This window comes from Phacochoerus africanus, chromosome 12 (assembly GCF_016906955.1).
Source record: "Phacochoerus africanus isolate WHEZ1 chromosome 12, ROS_Pafr_v1, whole genome shotgun sequence".
Classification (NCBI taxonomy): domain Eukaryota; kingdom Metazoa; phylum Chordata; class Mammalia; order Artiodactyla; family Suidae; genus Phacochoerus; species Phacochoerus africanus.
In genome coordinates this window covers 57,844,356-57,864,228 of record NC_062555.1, presented here as the reverse complement: position 1 = coordinate 57,864,228, position 19,873 = coordinate 57,844,356, and the positions used below count along the sequence as shown (strand labels likewise).

General features: G+C 38.7%; 1 protein-coding gene across 2 annotated transcripts in view; it reads left to right on the top strand.

Moving 5' to 3' along the window:
• Window positions 1-19,873, top strand: part of SPAG6 (sperm associated antigen 6) — a 71,569-nt gene that overhangs the window by 17,656 nt on the left and 34,040 nt on the right. For both annotated transcript variants that reach the window (XM_047755309.1, XM_047755310.1), the window contains exons 3-4: window positions 5,798-5,964; window positions 9,645-9,828. In XM_047755309.1, coding sequence (XP_047611265.1) covers window positions 5,798-5,964; window positions 9,645-9,828 — 351 coding nt within the window. The remainder of the gene's footprint in view (window positions 1-5,797; window positions 5,965-9,644; window positions 9,829-19,873) is intronic.

Here is a 19,873-nt window from a genome sequence, read left to right as displayed (position 1 = left end):
GACCATTTTTTCCCTGAATTATATGTGCAGTTGGCATTCAAAATTAAAATGATTCAGCCTATGTTACATTCAAGGAATTAATGGAAAGAGTTTTGATTATTTTGAGATTATTTTATAAACTCTTCTACCAGATTATTAATTTTTTGAGATTATGCGACCACATACTCATGTATGTGGTCTTATTTCCTGCCACTTGGTAAACCTTGGTCTATTTTTTGAATGGACGACTGTGGGCAGGATCAGGGAGGGTTTTTTTAATTTTTGTTTTTTGCATAACAGCGTTACAACCAAAGGATTAGAAGCAGTGGCCCCAGTATGGCACTGGAACAAGAAATACAGAAAAGAAAGTCAAAGCTGTAAAGTTAGGGGTGGGGAAAATTGTAAAGATTTAGCCTATACATTTACATTTCAGAAGTATTTTCAAACCATTTTATCAATTTGTACAGAGAAGACAGGATTTTTTATAGATATTAAAGTACAACATATGGATTATTTTTGCTATTAGATAGAATACTAAATAGTATATGTTGGCTCCTTCAGTGGAGACCCCAGTGAGGCCATTAGCTGCTCACTGGAGACCCTGTCTATCAGATACTGTAGCAGCTATTCAGACTGCTGTAATTTATGGACTCTGCATTTTCATGCATTCACTCACCAAGGATCAGTCAACATGGATTCCTAATGGACAGGCAAGTAAGGAAATTTTTCTTTTTATGCTATGTACACATCACTTTTCCCTCCTCTCTCCCATCCTCTCTCCCTCCCTTCCTTCCTCAGTTCTTCTTAAATAATTACCTGTATTTTTAGAACAAATCTGCAATCAGAATAACAAAGTCTTAATGCTTGGTCTATGTAAGAGATAAAAACATGTCCCTGGGGACTGATGACTATGAAGCACTAAGAGGCAATTTAAGGACTGGAAATTGGGGGCAATATTTTCTCTAATAAGAATGACTATTCAAACAGATATTTAACATAGAAACTTTAGGAGTTGCCGTCTTGGCGCAGCAGAAACAATCCAACTAGGAACCATGAGGTTGAGGGTTCAATCCGTGGCCTTGCTCAGGGGGTTAAGGATCTGGCGTTGCTGTGGCTGTGGCTGGCAGCTGTAGCTCTGATTCGACCCCTAGCCTGGGAACCTCCATATGCCATGGGTTCGGCCCTAAAAAGACAAAAGACAAAAAAAAAAAAAAAGGAAACTTTAGCTTTTACTTTTATAGTTTCAGAGATTTTAAGTTTTTCAAAGTTGTTATTGTATTACTATCTGAATGAAGGAATATAGGAAAAGTATGAAAAAGCATCTGCGTAGACGCCTAACTTTGATGTTGAATACAGGAATAGAAGGAAAGGAATTGTGTGTCATTTTGTTGACCCCATTTTTCCTGGGCCAGATGCAGTAGAAGAGGGGAGGAGAAAATATGTAAAGCTGAAAATTCCTTTAAGTACATGGGCAAGAGAAATAGCTTTTTGGTGTTAAAATACTTATTGCTGAAATGGCAAATTGAAGATATCCCAAATTGGGAGGCTTGTATATTAGATAATATAGTAACTAATAATAAAATAATAAAAATATTGTAGATTCAGATAAATTCATTCTTAAAATTTGTTCAAAGCTCTTGAAATTAAATTCAAAGTTCCAGGTCGAACAATCTAGTATGGATTGAGTTTTCAGTTACATTTCAAAAGATGATAAGCCACTTCCTTCACATAAATATACTGAGGAAAAAAGAAAATACCAGAATCATCAGGGAAAAATAACATGAAACATATTTGTACTTCCTTTAAACTGTTCTAAGCATACTTACACTTTATATTTTTTGGCTTTAACATATTTATTATGAAACTTTGAATATACGTTAACAAATTTAACTTTTCCTTTTTAGAGTATTGACTTGTTTTATTTAAAATGGTGCATATTCATTATAAAAAATATCAAGTTGGGGGGGGTCCCCTTTGTGGCTCAGCGGTTAACAAACCTGACTAGAATCCATGAGGACACAGGTTCGATCCCTGGCCTCACTCAGTGGATTAAGGATCTGGTGTTGCTGTGAGCTGTGGTGTAGGTCGCAGATGCAGCTCAGATCCTGCGTTGCTGTGGCTGTGGTGTGGCCGGTGGCTACAGCTCTGATTAGACCCCTAGCCTGGGAACTTCCATATTCCATGGGTGCGGCCCTAAAATAACAGCAACAACAAAAAATCAAGTTATACTCAACAACAACAAAAAATCCAACCCACTTAAAAAATGGCCATAGGACTTACATAGACATTTCAACAAAGAAGAAGTACAAAAGGCCAATAAGCACATACACCATCATCACAGTGTGCTAGGAAAATAAAAACCAAACACAAGGAGATAGCACTTTATACCTATGGCTAGTCTTAAAAAAACAGTAAGTGTTGGTGAGTTTGGGGAGCACTTTCAACCCTTGTACTTTGCTCATGGGAGTGTAAGGTGATGCAGCATCTGTGGAAAGCAGTTTAACATTCCTAGATAGTGGTGATGATTAAACGCCATCGTAAATATATTTAATGCCACTGAATTGTACCCCCCTCAAAATGGTTATAATGGTAATTTTTATGTTATATATATATTACCACTATTAAAAACTTCAGTAATAAAGCAACTACAAAGAAGAGATCAACAAATTATTTTAGATCCAACTTTTTAGAAGGAATCTATGTTAACGTTTAGTGGTCATTCTAATGCCCTATTCTGTGCTTTAAACTTTTTGTTGAGATACTTCATAAATTGTCTCTTTAAAAAATAATATAGGCAGCACTTTTATGCACATGGACATGTTGATTTGTTTAACATGAACTTGACCCAGGCATGAAAGGAAGAGGGCTGTGTGCCTGCAAAGTTACCCAGCCTGAGCAGGATGCAAACTTGCATCAGTGGCCTTACATAAAATGATCTAACCCAGCTGACTTAGACATAAAAATGATCAATAAAGGAAAGTGGGGATTACGGAAAGCTGCAGGGCACATCATTCGGTGTTTCTGTGATAAGCGTCATCATCCCCTGCTTCTGTTATTCGGTGGCACTGTTAACTTATTTTGCCTGATCCCAAATATTATTGTAAATATTTTTCTTTTATTCTATTTCATGTTTTTCTGGCTAGAAAAGAATATATGTGATATGTATTCACTTTTATAGGTCACTGGGGTATGTTTTTAAAGAAAAGATGTAATAGGGAGTTCTCGTTGTGGCTCAGTGGAAACAAATCTGGCCAGTATCCATGAGGATGAAGGTTCGATCCCTAGCCTGGGAACCTCCATAGCCATGGGTGCAGCTCTAAAAAGACATAAATAAATAAATAAATGCAGAATCTTAAGTTGTTGAAGACACTAAGGGGTGTTTAAACCTTAAAAAAAATTAAAGACCACAAATAACAAGTGCTGGAGGGGGTGTGGAGAAAAGGGAACCCTCCTGCACTGTTGGTGGGAATGTAAACTGGTACAGCCACTATGGAGAACAGTTTGGAGATACCTTAGAAATCTATACATAGAACTTCCATATGACCCCGCAATCCCACTCTTGGGCATCTATTCGGACAAAACTCTACTTAAAAGAGACACGTGCACCCGCATGTTCATTGCAGCACTATTCACAATAGCCAGGACATGGAAACAACCCAAATGTCCATCGACAGAGGATTGGATTCGGAAGAGGTGGTATATATACACAATGGAATACTACTCAGCCATAAAAAACAATGACATAATGCCATTTGCAGCAACATGGATGGAGCTAGAGAATCTCATCCTGAGTGAAATGAGCCAGAAAGACAAAGACAGATACCATATGATATCACTTATAACTGGAATCTAATATCCAGCACAAATGAACATCTCCTCAGAAAAGAAACTCATGGACTTGGAGAAGAGACTTGTGGCTGCCTGATGGGAGGGGGAGGGAGTGGGAGGGATCAGGAGCTTGGGCTTATCAGACACAACTTAGAAGAGATTTACAAGGAGATCCTGCTGAATAGCATTGAGAACTTTGTCTAGATACTCATGTTGCAACAGAAGAAAGGGTGGGGGAAAAAATGTAATTGTAATGTATACATGTAAGGATAACCTGACCCCCTTGCTGTACAGTGGGAAAATTAAAAAATTATTAAAAAAGGAAAGAATGAGAAAAAAAATTAAAAGAAACAGAAAAGATGTAATAACATCACGTTGAATATCCTGCTATAAATTATTTTGTTCTAGTCTGAACTCTGTCATTACCTTTTTTGTAATCTTAGAGTAAAACACCATCATTAAAGCACAAATAGCAGTTGACTATTATGCACATTTTATAGTAAGTAAAAATAGAGTTGGAATATCAGTAAAATGACCCAAATGCAATCATTTTTCCCCACCTCCTCAATTTTCCATACGTATTACTTATTAAGTATCAATAAAGAATGTCTGAGTTTGTAAACTTGCACCTCATTTTATATGACAATTTCCCTAACCTTTCTCAGCCACCATTTCCACATCTGTAAAACAGACATTATAATAGGACCTACATCGGAGTTCTCATCATGGCTCAGCAGAAATGAATGTGACTGGCATTCCTGAGGACGCAGGTTTGACCCCTGGCCTTGCTCAGTGGGTTAAGGATCCAGCGTTGCTCTGAGCTGTGGTGTAGGCCAGTGGCTACAGCTCCCATTCAACCCCTAGCCTGGGAACTTCCGTATGTCACAGGTGCGGCCCTGAGGAGACCAAAAAAAAAAAAAAAAAATAGGGCCTACTTTATAGGTTTGCTATGAGAGTTGAGTGAATTAATAAGGAAAACAGGAGTTCCCGTCGTGGCGCAGTGGTTAACGAATCCGACTAGGAACCATGAGGTTGCGGGTTCGGTCCCTGCCCTTGCTCAGTGGGTTAAGGATCCGGCGTTGCCGTGAGCTGTGGTGTAGGTTGCAGACGCGGCTCGGATCCCGCGTTGCTGTGGCTCTGGCGTAGGCCAGTGGTACAGCTCCGATTCAACCCCTAGCCTGGGAATCTCCATATGCCGCGGGAGCGGCCCAAGAAATAGCAACAACAACAACAGACAAAAGACAAAAAGACAAAAAAATAAATAAATAAGGAAAACAAGTTCTAATAACAGTTCAAACACATAATAATATATAAGCTGCTTTTATCGTTGTTGTTGTGATATTCCTAGTATGTATTCAGCCATAGAATGAATATTATGAGAACTAGTAATTTGATACACTTCCTTATCTCAAAGAATTTATTTATTTGGAGATAATGTCAGAAATCTTTGCAGCCCTTTATTAATGTGAGACCCTAGACAAATGGTCCTCCTAGCTCACTTGGCCCTGAAAGAGATCCTGATAAAATTTCTGTAATAAACTCTAGTTTTAGTTGGAATCAGAGAAAAAACAAATGGAAGACCTGACTGAGGAAGGGACTGAACTGAGCCCTGAAAGACTGGATTTGCAAAGGCTTTGTTGAAGGGAACACAGCTCCCCAACACCCCTCCCCGACCCCTAGCAGGTACTAGGTAGGCATTCTGCTACAGGCTCCCCAGCCCCTCTCTGGGTTCCTCATGACATCACATAGCCAGTGTTTGCCATATCAGGGATTTAAACTCTGACTCTCTAAAACTTTTCTTATTTTCGTTCTGCTGATTTGATAATTGTTTTATATATTGGCCAGTGAGGTGCTGCTTAATATCTCATTAGTTTTTAGTGAATTTTTTTTTTTACTGACACTTTTCCCTTAATTTTCCTATCTGCATATACGCTGAATTGTATATTTTTTAATTTAAATTTTGCTGATTTCTGTTTTTTTCTGAATTCAGGTGTAATGTCTTTGCTGAGGCCTCTTCTTCTGGATGTGGTCCCAACAATTCAACAGACTGCTGCTTTGGCTCTGGGGAGACTGGCTAATTACAATGATGACCTAGCAGAAGCAGTTGTGAAGGGTGACATTCTTCCTCAGCTTGTTTATTCGCTGGCAGAACAGAATGTAAGATTTTTTTTAAAAATAAGTTATGTGTTTTTTGTTTTGGATTAAAAAAATTTGATAGCTTGGGTACAGTTGCAAGCTTGTAGACATAGAATTATTAGGATGTTAATACAATCTTCAGTTCTTTAGGGTATTTTTCTTTGGGACTAATAGTCAACTTTTCTCCATTACTGTTAATATAAGGAGAAAACATTAAAAATTTTAATGGACTTATACAGATTCCTACTTGTGTAACCAAAGGACAAATAGTATAATAAACGGGCAAAGGACTTGCATAGACTTTATCCAAAGAAAATGTACAAATAGCCAACACAAAAAGATACTCAACAGCATTAGTCATTAGGAAATGCAAATCAAAACTGTAATGAGATAGCACTCTACCTACCAGGATGGCCAAAATAATAAGAGAAAGGGGGAAAAAAAGATTAAAAAAAAAGGAACATAACAAGTGCTAGTGAAGATGTGGAGAAGTATAAAATGGTGCAGCTGCTGTGGAAAACAGTTTGGCAGTTCCTCAGTAAGTTAAACATAATTACCATACAACCCAGCAATTCTCCTCCTAGTTGTATTTCTGAAAGAATTGAAAACAGGTGTTCAAACAAAATTTGTACACAAATGTTCAGGGCATTATTCACAATAACCCAAAGAATGCCTAGATAAACAAAATGTTACATAGCCATATAATGGAGTCATAAAAAGGGATGAAGAACTGATACATCCTGCAACATGGGTGAGCCTTGAAAACTTTAAGCTAAGAGAAAAGAAGCCAGACAAGGCTACATATTGTATGATTCCATTTATATGAAATATCCAGAACATGCAGATCCATAGAGCAGATTAGTGATGGCCTCCTTCCAGGGGCTGCAGGGAGGGGGAGTGAGAAGTAGCTACTTAATATGTAGGTGGTTTCTTGTTGGGGTGAAGAACTAGATAGATACAGTTGTACAACAGTGTGAATGCACTAAATGCCACTGATGTGTACACTTTAAAATGGATAAAATGCTAAGTTTTATGTTACCTGTATTTTACCAAAAAAAAAAAAAGAACCTAATTGTTTTAAAATGTTCCTTATTTTTTAGATTGGAGAGTCATTTGCTAATGACTGTCTTATCCCTTAGGAGGAGTTACAGAAATTTTGTTTTTCTTGTAGATGTTCTTTCTGTCGTCAACTCTTAGCTTCTTCTCTGAGAGCAGGGTCTGTGTTTGGTATTCCACATTGAAGGTTCCCAACAGAAGTTTTCTAAGTGTGAATGAGTGTGTCCCCTTTAGTTATAAAGAGACAAAAAGTGCTAGGGCAGAAGTAAGGAGAAAGTGTGAATGTGAAGCAGTATTCACAGGCTTCTCTCCCCTTCCCCTAACAGTCCTTTAGCCCATTTCTCACAGGAGACTGAATCTCTTCTTTATGAGGTACAGAGTCCTCTGGTTTTACTTTTCCTTTCTTTACTTCTTGTTTTGTTTTGGTTTTGCTTTCTTGGCCACCTGCTGGCATATGGAGTTTCCAGGCCAGGGATCACATCAGATCCAAGTTGAGCTGTGGATCCCTCACCCAATGTGCTGGGCCAGGATGAACCTGCATCCCAGTGCTCCAGAGACACTGCTGCTGATCCTTTTGAGCCACAGTAGGAGCTCTGATTTCGTTCTCTTTTTCTGTTTTTAAAGGGCCTTTCTTTTGGTGAGGAACAGGAGAGACAAGAGGGATTTAGGGAAGCAGGAATTAGGAGGGGGGGAATAAGATCAGAAAATGTGAATTCTAGGCAGTGGAGTTAGTATTGACTATTGATGTGCAATAAACTGTGAATCTGAAAATTCTGCAATATAAAAAGTCAAATTAGTTTAAAGTAATGACGAGATATATCACCATTTTTCCCACAGTTATAAGAAAACACTTTAAAACTCTATTCTAATTTTTATGATAAATTAGATATTTGGCTACATGTAAAATTAGAATTTATAACAAATATTTTAATGTCTATAAATGTGACATTTAAGAAACTACAGAAATATGCCAAATCAAAACATGGTTATACACAACATTGTAAATCAACTATACTTTAATTTTAAAAATGAGGGGAAAAACATCATTACTAACATAGCATATTTCTTATACTGTCAACATATACCAATTTTTGAGATGTGTTAAAATATACTTGATATATGTTTCCCTCATAATTTTTATTGAATCTTAATATTTTAGTCTATTAGAATTAACCTATCCTAGATAGAATGCTTTCAAAACAGGCGCTATAATCCTAGTCACTTTTTAGTAATTACTGTAAGAAAAGAAAAACTGAGACTCTAAGGGCATTAGGAGTTCATGCTGTGGCACAGTGGGTTAAGAATCCAACTGCAGTGGCTCAAGTTGCTGTGGAGGTGCAGGTTTGATCCCCGGCCCAGCGCAGTGGATTAAAGGGTCTGTTGTTGTTGCAGCTGCAGCGTAGGTCACAGCTGTGGCCAGATTTAGTCCCTGACCTGGGAACTTCCATGCACTGTGGGTGTAGCCATAAAGGAAAAAAAAAAATTGGACATAAATTGTGTTCTATTGATGAAAGATATAGTTAGGAGACCATTACTGTGTCACCACACTAACATAAAACAACAGTGAGTGGTAGAGTCAAATTCTTCCTCTACATTTATTTATTTTTTTAGCTACATGAAGAAAAACATGTTAGTCTAGTGTTTCAATTTTATTTCTTAAGCTGATAGAATTTAAGTATAGAAAATATTATCAGTATGAAGCATTACTTGAGATTCACATGATGGTAAGTCATTTGTATTTGTCTTTTTAAAAAGCATTTTCTAAGAAGGGATAAATAACATGTTCCACTGTTGGACTGGGTTATTTGCCAGGAAAAATGTTAAAATGAATCATGAATGCATTGCCGTTATGTTTATCTGGTGATTGCTAAGTGGGCCTCAGAACACAGTTGTTATTTCAGGATACCGTGGGACATCAGAAAGGTTAGCTGAGGTCATGCTTAGAGACTGAGGGCAAGTAAAGGAGATGAATTTGTCAGGTGACAGTTCGGTTGCACATGCTAACAATCTAGGAGCTCCTGTAGGGCAAACAAATACCTTTCAGGGTAATGCACATACATAAAAGCTCATTCTTTTATGAATTTTTGTAAAATATAATATTTTAATTTGATATAATGTCCAAATGCACATTTCAGAGTAAAACATTTGAAATGTAATTTTAGACTTACTTTATTTTAGTTCAGTTACTGAACAAAGGCAATGGGGGAACATAAAAAATCAAAATGTTTTTGCAGGAGTTGTTCATCTTTTATATTTAAAAGCTGTTGAGCCTTTTTTATTTTATTTTTATTTTTATTTATTTTTTTGCTTTTTAGGGCCGCACCTGCAGCACATGTAGTTTCCAAGGCTAAGAGTCTAATCAGAGCTACAGCTGCTGGCCTGCGCCAGAGCCACAGCAACACCAGATCCGAGCCGCGTCTTCAAGCTACACCACGGCTCAGGGCAACGCCGGATCCTTAACCCACTGAGTAAAGCCAAGGATCGATCCTACAACCTCATGGTTTCTAGTTGGATTCATTTCCGCTGAGCCATGATGGGAACTCTCTGTTGAGACCTTTTTATATCCATGTCATTTTTATGTTGGTTTTGGTCTATTTTCACTTTTAGTTCAATTCACTTTGAGTTTTGTCTATTTATCCTTGTAGCGCTTTTACAAGAAAGCAGCTGCGTTTGTGTTACGAGCAGTTGGTAAACATTCTCCCCAACTAGCTCAAGCGATAGTAGATTGTGGAGCACTGGATACACTGGTAATATGCTTGGAAGATTTTGACCCTGGAGTCAAAGAGGCTGCAGCCTGGGCCCTTGGCTATATTGCAAGACATAATGCAGGTAATAGGCCTTCCTTATTATAAAATGGATTATTGAAGTTTAGTTCGGCAAATCTGCTTTTGCTTAGTAAACTGTAGATAAGGTTTTAATGGTGTTTCTGTACATGAAACGGGGCGGGGGGGATAAGTTCTGAATAACGGTTAGGTTGTGTGGATCACAAATTTACCACACACACACAAAAACCCCTCCATTTCAGTCTTTATCTTAGCAGAAGAGAAATTTGAAGACAGAAAATGAAGTGAGGGGAATATGGAGAGAATGGGATATTGATTGATTCAAAGACCTTGGTAAATTGGTTCAGTTACAAAATTATTTGAGTGCGTCACCCCTCAGGGGACAGTATTGGGTCTTCACTCTCGCTCTGGTAGGGTGTACCAAGCCAGCCAGGAGCCCTGTTGTATGGGTGAATAATGTGGAAAAGACATGAACATGGTATATTTCTAGAACATACTTGTATTCAGCCCATATTGGGCAGGAAGAGGAGAGAGAGAGAAGGAGCATCTTTGCTTACAACCTTACAGCTCAGTGGAGTCATCGAAAGGGACCTGGGCCTCTCGTGTAGAGTTGTGCCAACATACCTGATTGGTGAAAATTACATAGGGAACAAAACTACCCCCACCACTTTACAGAAATTGCTAAATAATATGAACAAATAACAACAGAAAAAGTTTTAAAACAAATGTATGAAAAAAACAGTAACTTTGCTAGTAATCAAAGAACTGCATATTAAATATCAATGAAAAATGTTTTTGCTACATGTTATTATCTGGGAGGAAAAAAAGAGTACAGCAGAAAGATAGCCAAGTGGTTAAAAGCACTGTGGCATTAGACAGGATCTGAGTTTGAGTCCACATTCTACCAATGAGTTGCTATCCAACTTTGGACATGGCTTTTCAACTTTCTGAAATTTAACTTCCTCATCTACAAAAGGGGGTGTACTGCTTCAGAGATTTGTTGTGAGGATGATGAGATAGATCAGTGCTTGGGACATGGTAAATATTCAATAAATGTAAGATATTAGTGTTAATACTGAAGGTTTGGACACGATGAAGTTTATTCCCATTGGTGGAGGCACTACGAATTGCCTCAAGTATAAACTTGTGGAAAGCTGTTTGGCAAAACAAATCTAAATCATGAAAGAGTTCATGGTTACTCTAAAAAGCCTGCTTTGGGAGTTCCCGTTGTGGCTCAGTGGTTAACGAATCCAACTAGGAACCATGAGGTTGCGGGTTTGATCCCTGGCCTTGCTCAGTGGGTTAAGGATCTGGCATTGCCGTGAGCTGTGGTGTAGATTGCAGACTCGGCTTGGATTCCGCATTGCCGTGGCTGTGGCGTAGGCTGGCGGCTACAGCTCTGATTAGACTCCTAGCCTGGGAACCTCCATATGCCTCAGGAGCGGCCCAAGAAGTGGCCAAAAAAAAAAAAAAAAGAAAGAAAAGAAAAAGCCTGCTTTGGAAGTTCACCCTAAGGAAAGAATCCCACAGAATGAAGAAGCTGCATTCATGCAAATGTTATTGTAGCACTATTTCTAATATCAAAACCCCTAAAATATTTGGTAGGAATTTAGTGTTTAAATTATAGTTGTTTACTTAATGGAATATCATTTAACAAATTAAAAAGGTAATTATGAATCCTACATGATAACATGGAAAAGTGAATATAATTTGAAAAAAAGACAAAATTGTATATTACAATTATAATATAAAAAATATTTTTATGTGGATGTAAATTACAAAGAAATACATGTTTGTGTTATTAGGGTGATAGAATTAAGGATAATTCTTTGTTTTCCAGATTTTTCAGTGTGCATGTACGTATAAAATACTAGCTACTGTGAATTGAGTAATTACTGTGTGCCTGGCTCTGTGCAGCATGCGTTAGGATATTAACTCATTTTGACAGCTGATACTCTCAGGGTAGGTATTACCCTCCCTGTTAAAGAGAGGAAGTTACATACCTGAAGAGATGTTAATGGTGGAACCAAAACTTAACTCTGACTCCAAAGCTGTATATCAACCCATACAGGTTCACTAAGCATTGCTTGAAAGAGTATTGAAGAAGAAATTCAAAACAAATAGGAAGTGGCTGTTCCATGGTTATGTTTAATTTGGTTTTTAAAATGGAGACACTACTGGAGACAAAAAAAGAAGTAAATTGATATAAAAGTAACTTGAGAAAGAAAACAGTTGTCATGCTTAAAATGATTCTGAATTGGTGTAGTGAAATTAATCCCTCAATATCTGGATTTTGGTTTTCTAAGTAGGTTCACCATAGGACTGTTGTTTAATGTTGATTAAGAACACTAAGGCCATTTTTTTCATCAAGGCCACTTTTTTTTTTTTTGGTCTTTTTTGTCTTTTGAGGGCTGCACCCATGGCATATGGATGTTCCCAGGCTAGGGGTCAAATCAGAGTGTAGCTGCCAGCCTATACCACAGCCACAGCAACACCAGATCCGAGCCACGTCTGTGACCTACACCAGGGCTCGCCACAACGCCATATCCTTAACCCACTGAGCAAAGCCAGGGATCGAACCTGTGTCCTCATGAATGCTAGTCGGTTTTGTTAACCACTGAGCCACAATGGAACTCCCAGCCTTATTTTGAATTAGAAGCTGGTTATCATGGGCAAACTTCATGAGTATATTTAGTAATTATTTTACTGTCAGAGGGCTTCATAGCAAACAGATTGTAACATGCGTATTTTAAAGGATGGTATGTAAGCGTGCCATCATGGCTCAGTGGTTAACAAACCTAACTAGTATCTATGAGGATGAGGGTTCAAGCCCTGGCCTCGCTCAGTGGGTTGAGGATCTGGCATTGCCGTGAGCTGCGGTATAGGTCGCAGATGCGGCTCAGATCTGGCATTGCTGTGGCTGTGGTGTAGGTTGGCAGCTGTAGCTATGATTGGACCCTTAGCCTGGGAACCTCCATATGCCATGGGTGCAGCCCTAAAAAGACAAAAGGAAAAAATAAAATAAAAGTAAAGTAAAATAAAGGGTGGCGCCTAAAAGCTTTGAGAGACAACCATACAGATATGCTCTCAGGCAGATGCCCCTGGATAACCTTCCCATACCTCCCCCTTTGCTGAATCTGAGGCTAAATTATTATTGTATATAAATAGGATCTGTCTTAGGGATTCCATTCCAATTTCTTGCTATAATCTGTCTCCCACATGGAATTCCCAGTGTAATTTCAATATTTCACAGTAGTTAGGGGCCTGGGACCCAGAAGCTCCCAGAAGAGATTAGTGCATAGATTTCTCAGAAGGAAAGCGAATTGTTATCTAGTAAACAGTAAGTCATCCTTCACATCCTGAATGTCATTGAAAATAGACGATTTACCTCCAAATAACCTGATTTCTCTCCTGATGATTTCCTAAAAATGGAATGTATTGAGATTAATGGGGTTCATTCAGTGTTTCCTTCTGAGTATTAGTGATAAAATGTTTGATTAGACAGTTTAAGAACTATAAACCTTCAAGAAGATACAAAAGAAATGGATTTTTAAGGGTAATAGAAGGAAAAATTTTGTGCATAGAAAACAAAAATAAAGTAAGCATATAATTAACAGAATAGGGAAACCAATGGTCATCATCTGACCTGTCCTTATTTGAAAAGTATAATTTCTAAAGGTAACTTCTATGTATAGATTTTAAAGCATTTTATAGATAACCAAAGGAAACCAGGGGCTGACAACCAGATACGGCATGTTTTTGCTTTTTGTTTTTTTTGTTTTTTGTTTTTTGTTTTTAACTCTGTGCGAATCATCTCATTAAATTTCTATGACTGAGGCATTCCCAGGTGCCTCAGTGAGTTAGGGATCCGGTATTGTCACTGCGGTGGCTTGGGTTGTGGCTCTGGTGCAGGTTGTATCCTTGGTCCCAGAACTTCTACATGCTGTGGGTGCAGCCAGCCAAACAAACAAACAAACAAAAAACCTCCCAACAAAACCAAAAGACTGTGACTGAATTACCAGCTATTGCATTCACTTGATAATATGTACCTCTTACATTGAAGATAAATAAGCTATTTACATGTTTTCCTGCTCCTTAAATAAGGATGAGATAGACTTCTCAGATTGCTTGTCTCTTCTTCCTTTTTGCTACTACCTTCTCCCATGCAGCAGAATTATTCTATTTATATATCTACTGAATCGATGTCAAATTTCTCCCTGTTTTCAAGGACTAGTCTTGCTGTTGGAGCTACAAGGGGTGAGGCAGGAGGAATGGTGGGGCTCCCATGAGGAGGGCCCGGGCAGGGGCTTCATTGCTCCCCAGGGACCCCCTGCTCCCACTTGGGAGCCCAACTCTAGCCTTGTGCCTGTGGTAGCATAACAGCTTCGTGGAGGAGCTGCCAGTGAACTTGTGTGGAGCGTGTAGCAGCAATTAGAGTACTTGAGACGGAGCTGAGAGCAGTGGCGAGGCTGCAGTCTGAGGAAGGAGGAGCCACGTCGGTGTTTTGTAGGAATGCTCTTCCACATTTGGGCTCCAAAACATGTTTTAAGTGTTTGTCTAGGAGCTTTAGCTAGAAATACTGTCTCTTGTAAACTCTGTCTCCTGTAAACCTTTGCCGTATCAGAATAAACTTTGGCTTTTTCAATTCTGACAAAGAGGAGTACATTTGGTCAGGTGTTTGAAAAGATTTGAAAGTAATTGTCACATTATAGATGAGGAAACTGAAATAGAGAGGTTAAAGGATTTATTCTGATCAGACAGCAATTTATGGCAGAACTGCTTGGCAATTACTCAAAACCCGTCAGAGATTCTCCCTTTTTATAGTGTGAGAAAGGCAAGCATAGGAAGCTCATCAGTCTTTGTTCAAGCTCCTTGTCGTATCTGAAAGTCTTGCCAGACGCCTCTCTTTTTAATCCCCGCAGACTGGTTTCCACATGTGTGACTATTCTTTCTCCTATAGACCTGATTTATATCCTTAGAACCTAAATCAAATGAGAAATGCTCCTTCTAGCTCAGTAGCAGTGAGGAGAGGAGACGGCTGCAGCCTTGGAGGAACAGCACTCAGGTGCCTTGGCTGCGGAAGGAATCTAAACAGAGCCAGCCAGCCCGATTGTTTTCTTTCTTTCCCTTTCTTTCTTTCTTTCTTCTTTCCTTCTTTCCTTCTTTCCTTCTTTCTTTCTTTCTTTTCTTTACTTTCTTTCTGTCTTTCTTCTTTCTGGCTTTCTTTCTTTTCTTTCTTTCTTCTTCTCTTCTCTTCTCTCTTTCTCTCTCTCTCTCTTTCTCTCTTCTCTCTCTCTCTTTCTCTCTCTCTCGCTCTCTCTCTCTCTCTCTTTCTCTCTTTCTTTCTCTCTTTCTCTCTCTTTCTTTCTTTCTCACTCCCACAACATATGGAGGTTCCCAGGCTAGGGGTCTAATCGGAGCTGTAGCTGCCAGCCTACACCAGAGCCACAGCAAGGCCGGATCTGAGCCGCATCTGTGACCTACACCACAGCTCAGGGCAACTCTGGATCCTTAACCCACTGAGTGAGGCCAGGGATCGATCCCACAACTTCATGGTTCCTAGTCGGATTCGTTAACCACTGAGCCACAACGGGAACTCCCCGATTGTTTTCTATGCTGTACGGGATGATGAAATGATAAAAGCAGAAATCATTTTAAAATTCAAATTTTTGCAACTATTCTTATGCCATTCATGCCAAACACCAGTAGTCTACATCATGTGGAAGGCTCGAGAAGCAGTAATTAACTTTTTAAAAAATCTACCTATTAGTGACAAATATCTGAGATAATTATGGACTTTGTACTGTATGTCTTAGCATAAGGATAGATGGGGAAGAAGGGGCAAGAACCTGGTAACTAAAATTTGTTTTAAAAGCCCCAGAGACTTTATTGATGCCTGTAGATAATAATGTTATTTCTGGATCATTTTTTTTCTTTTTAGAACTTATTTTATCTTGTGAGGAACACATAAACATAGAGGCAAATTATGTATTTCAGATTATGCATATTACATATTATACTGATTTTGATCCTAATATTTATTTCTATAAATACTTTTCTGTTTATTTAGGTATTGGTAAAAAAGATAAAAATGAACATGAATGTTTCTTCTGTGTTCTTTGGATATAGAAGCCAAATGTATTAAAGTTACATTTTAATTATAACTTTTACTCAGTATTTACCTATTTGGTTAGTCATTAGGGTTTGTATGCTGGTTAAAAAAAAAAATTTGTATGTGACCTTTTTTTAAATTTCTTGTGATTTTTAAGTTACAAGCTATTTGTTTTTGGTTTGGGGTGTTGTTGTTTTTTTATTGGCCATACCCACAGCACGTGGAAGTTCCCAGGCCAGGGATTGAATCCATGCCACAGTAGCAACCAGGCCACTGCAGTGACAATGCCAGATCCTTAACTCTCTGCACCACAAGAGAGTTCCTGGAGTTACAAACTTTCGATTAACAAAATCTTCTAAGCTTTATTTTTTTCTTTGCATTTTCTTAGAATTCAGAATATGGAACAATAAAATATAGTTCTATAATCTCAGATACCTAAGTCACCGAGACCTACAACTTTATAAGGCTAGCAAACAATTCCATCATCTCCATCGTCATCACTGTTATGATCAGAAAGTATTTGAGGAGTTCCTGTCATGGCTCAGCAGTTAAGGACCCAGCTAGCATCCATGAGGACGTGGGTTCAGTCCCTGGCCTCACTCAGTGTTTTGGGGATCTGGTGTTGCCATGAGCTGTTGTATAGGTCGCAGATGTGGCTCTGATCCAGAGTTGCTGTGGCTCTGGCGTACTGGTGGCTACAGCTCCGATTCACCCCCTAGCCTGGGAACCTCCATATGCCATGGGTGCAGCCCTAAAAAGACAAAAACACACACACACAAAAAAAGTCAATTTAAAACAAAAAGTATTTGAGACACCCATATTATCATGTTTGTTTGTTTTTTTCTTTTTATGGCTGCACCTGTGGCACATGGACGTTCCAGGCTAGGGGCTGAATCAGAGCTGCAGCTGCCAGATCCGTGCTGCATCTGTGACCTACACGGTGCTGTGGCAATGCCAGATCCTTAACCCACTGAGAGAGGTCAGGGATTGAACCTGAATCCGCATGGACACTATGTCAGGTTCTTAACCTATTGAGCCACAATGGGAACTCCTATCATGTCTCTTTTACTGAACAAAGTAAAATCAATTGGCTAACATCACACCTCTAAGACTTTACAATCTAAGATAGAAAAATTGATGCAATGAGCATAAAAGTCATCCAGACAGTTGGGCAAACACTGTACACATGTGTGTAATATTGTCTTCAGAGTGTGTATAATATAGAGGGTGATTCTACACTGGACCAAGTGAAAGATGAATCATGAGTTACATTTTTGGGCAGTGGCAGAAAGGGGAATCTTTACTTTCCTCTGAGGAACATTGTTAAATCAAGATGATCTCTGAACAGACTTTGGGCACAGAAATAAAAGGAGGAAATGACATTGATAATGCCATTGTAGGAGGTAGGAAAGCCCTTTATTTCACGAAATACTTCTCCACCTCTTGGCATCTTAATGTTCTTTTAATCTGAGACTTTGTTTTCTGTTTAGTGCAAATACCTGTGGGGGAAGTGTCACTATGTGTGTTTGTGCTGGCTCAATAAAGAGAAGGATATTGGTATCTCGTGGTTTGGAAATAAACCGCATTTGAAGAGGGCACCATACAATATTTTGTGTGAACAAAATTATTTCTCAAACTTGGTTTATTTTCCAGTTGCTAATGTATAAATCTTCCTTCCACCTTTTAGATATTAAGAGAAAAAACACTTTAATTTACATTTAAATTTCAGGAAATATGTTAGCTATCGCATACTTGACTGAAATTTTAAAGTACTCCAATTAAGCATTTCACAAACATCTACAAGAGAGTTTAGCTATTGAATGCTTAGGACTTGTTAGTATAAGAATTGTACCCTGAAATAAGTCATATTCATCATCTTATTTTACCATAAATTAAAAAATCCATGGTCTACAGGAAAATAATTGCTGTATAATTACTGTGTTGTCTGATTCTGTACACTTAATTTTTTAGGCTTCTTTGCTCTTGTCTGTGGTTTTAGATGAATGAACCAGATTGCTACAAAAATGTAGTATAAGTAAATTGCATCAAAGAATTTTCTTCAAGGCAGCATTCTAACCTTGAAAAATTATTTGACCATTTGTGTCATAATTCTATTACTACCCATAGAATATTTCTTTCTTTCTTTCTTTCTTTCTTTCTTTCGTTCTTTCTTTCTTTCTTTCTTTCTTTCTTTCTCTTTCTTTCTTTCTTTCTTTCTTTCTTTCTTTCTTTCTTTTTTCTTTATTTCTTTCTTTCTTTCTTTTTCTTTCTTCCTTCCTTCCTTCCTTCCTTCCTTCCTTTCTTTTTTTTTTTTGTCTTTTTAGGGCTACACCCGAGGCATATGGAGGCTCCCAGGCTAGGGGTCGAATGGGAGCTGTAGCTACCAGCCTACACCACAGCTACAGCAAAATGGAATCCAAGCTATGTCTGCCACTACAACCACAGCTCATGGCAATGCCAGATCCTTAATCCACTGAGCAAGGCCAGGGATCAGTCCGAATCCTCATGGATCCTAGTCGAGTTTGTTAACCACTGAGCCTCAATGGGAACTCCTCTCTGTGTCTCTTTTGATTTCACACTACAGTTTTACCAATATGGCAGCCAGTAGTCACATACTCCACTTGAACTGTGGCAAGGGAGTTCCCATGATGACTTATTGCTAATGAACCTGACTAGTATCCATGAAGACTTGGGTTCAATCCCTGGCCTCACTCAGTGTGTTAAGTATCTGGTGTTGCTGTGAGCTGTGGTGTAGTTTGCAGACATGGCTTGGATTTGGCTCAGCTGTGGCTGTGATGTAGACTGGAAGCTGCAGCTCCAGTTTGCCCCCTAGCCTGGGAACTTCCATATGCCAGGGGTGAGGCCCTTAAAAAAGGGGGGGGGGGAGTTCCCATCATGGATCAGCAGGTAATCGAACCCGACTAGCACCCATGAGGATGCCGGTTCATTCCCTGGCCTCGCTCAGTGGGTTAAGGATCCAGCATTGCTGTGAGCTGTGGTGTACTTTGCAGATATGACTTGGATCCTGTGTTGCTGTGGCTTTGGGGTAGGCCAGCAGCTTCAGCTCTCATTGGGCCCCTAGCCTGGGAACTTCCAGATGCCTCAAAAGCGGCCCTAAAAAGACAAAAAGACGACCAAAAAAAAAAGAAAGAAAGAAAGAAAAAAAAGAACCGTGGCTAGTGTGTCTAAGGAACTAAATTTTACTTGCTTTTAATTAATATAAATTAAAAACTGATAGGAGTTCCCATTGTGGCGCAGTGGTTAACAAATCCAACTAGGAACCATGAGGTTGCAGGTTCAATCCCTGGCCTTGCTCAGTGGGTTAAGGATCTGGCATTGCCATGAGCTGTGGAGTAGGTCACAGACACGGCTCGGATCCCTCGTTGCTGTGTCTCTGGCGTAGGCTGACAGCTATAGCTCTGATTAGACTCCTAGCCTTGGAACCTCCGTATGCCGTGGGAGTGGCTCTAGAAAAGGCAAAAAGACAAAAATTAAATTAAAATAAAATAAAATAAGATAAAAAATTAAAACTGACAATCAGTTCAACTATTGGAAAGATTTCTAGGCATGATTGGAACAATATGGGTATGTGAATCTACTTTTTCTGTGAACTTTTTGAAATCTAAGTATTACAGATCAAGAATTTATTTTAATTTTTTAAATTAAAATATAGTTGATTTACAATGTTGTGCCAATTTCTGCTCTACAGCAAAGTGACCTACTCGTATGTATATATATCTTCCTTTTCTTATATTATCTTCCATCATAGTCTATCCCAAGAAATTGAGATCAAGTATTTACAATGAAAATTTAGCAGCTAAATTGAGACATGCTGTAAATGTGAAATATACACTGGCTATTTAGACTTGATATGAAAAAAGAATGTAAAATATCTCATTACAAATTTAAATTATTGGAGTTCCCTTCATGGCTCAGCAGTTAATGAACCCAACTAGGATCCATGAGGATGTCGGTTCGA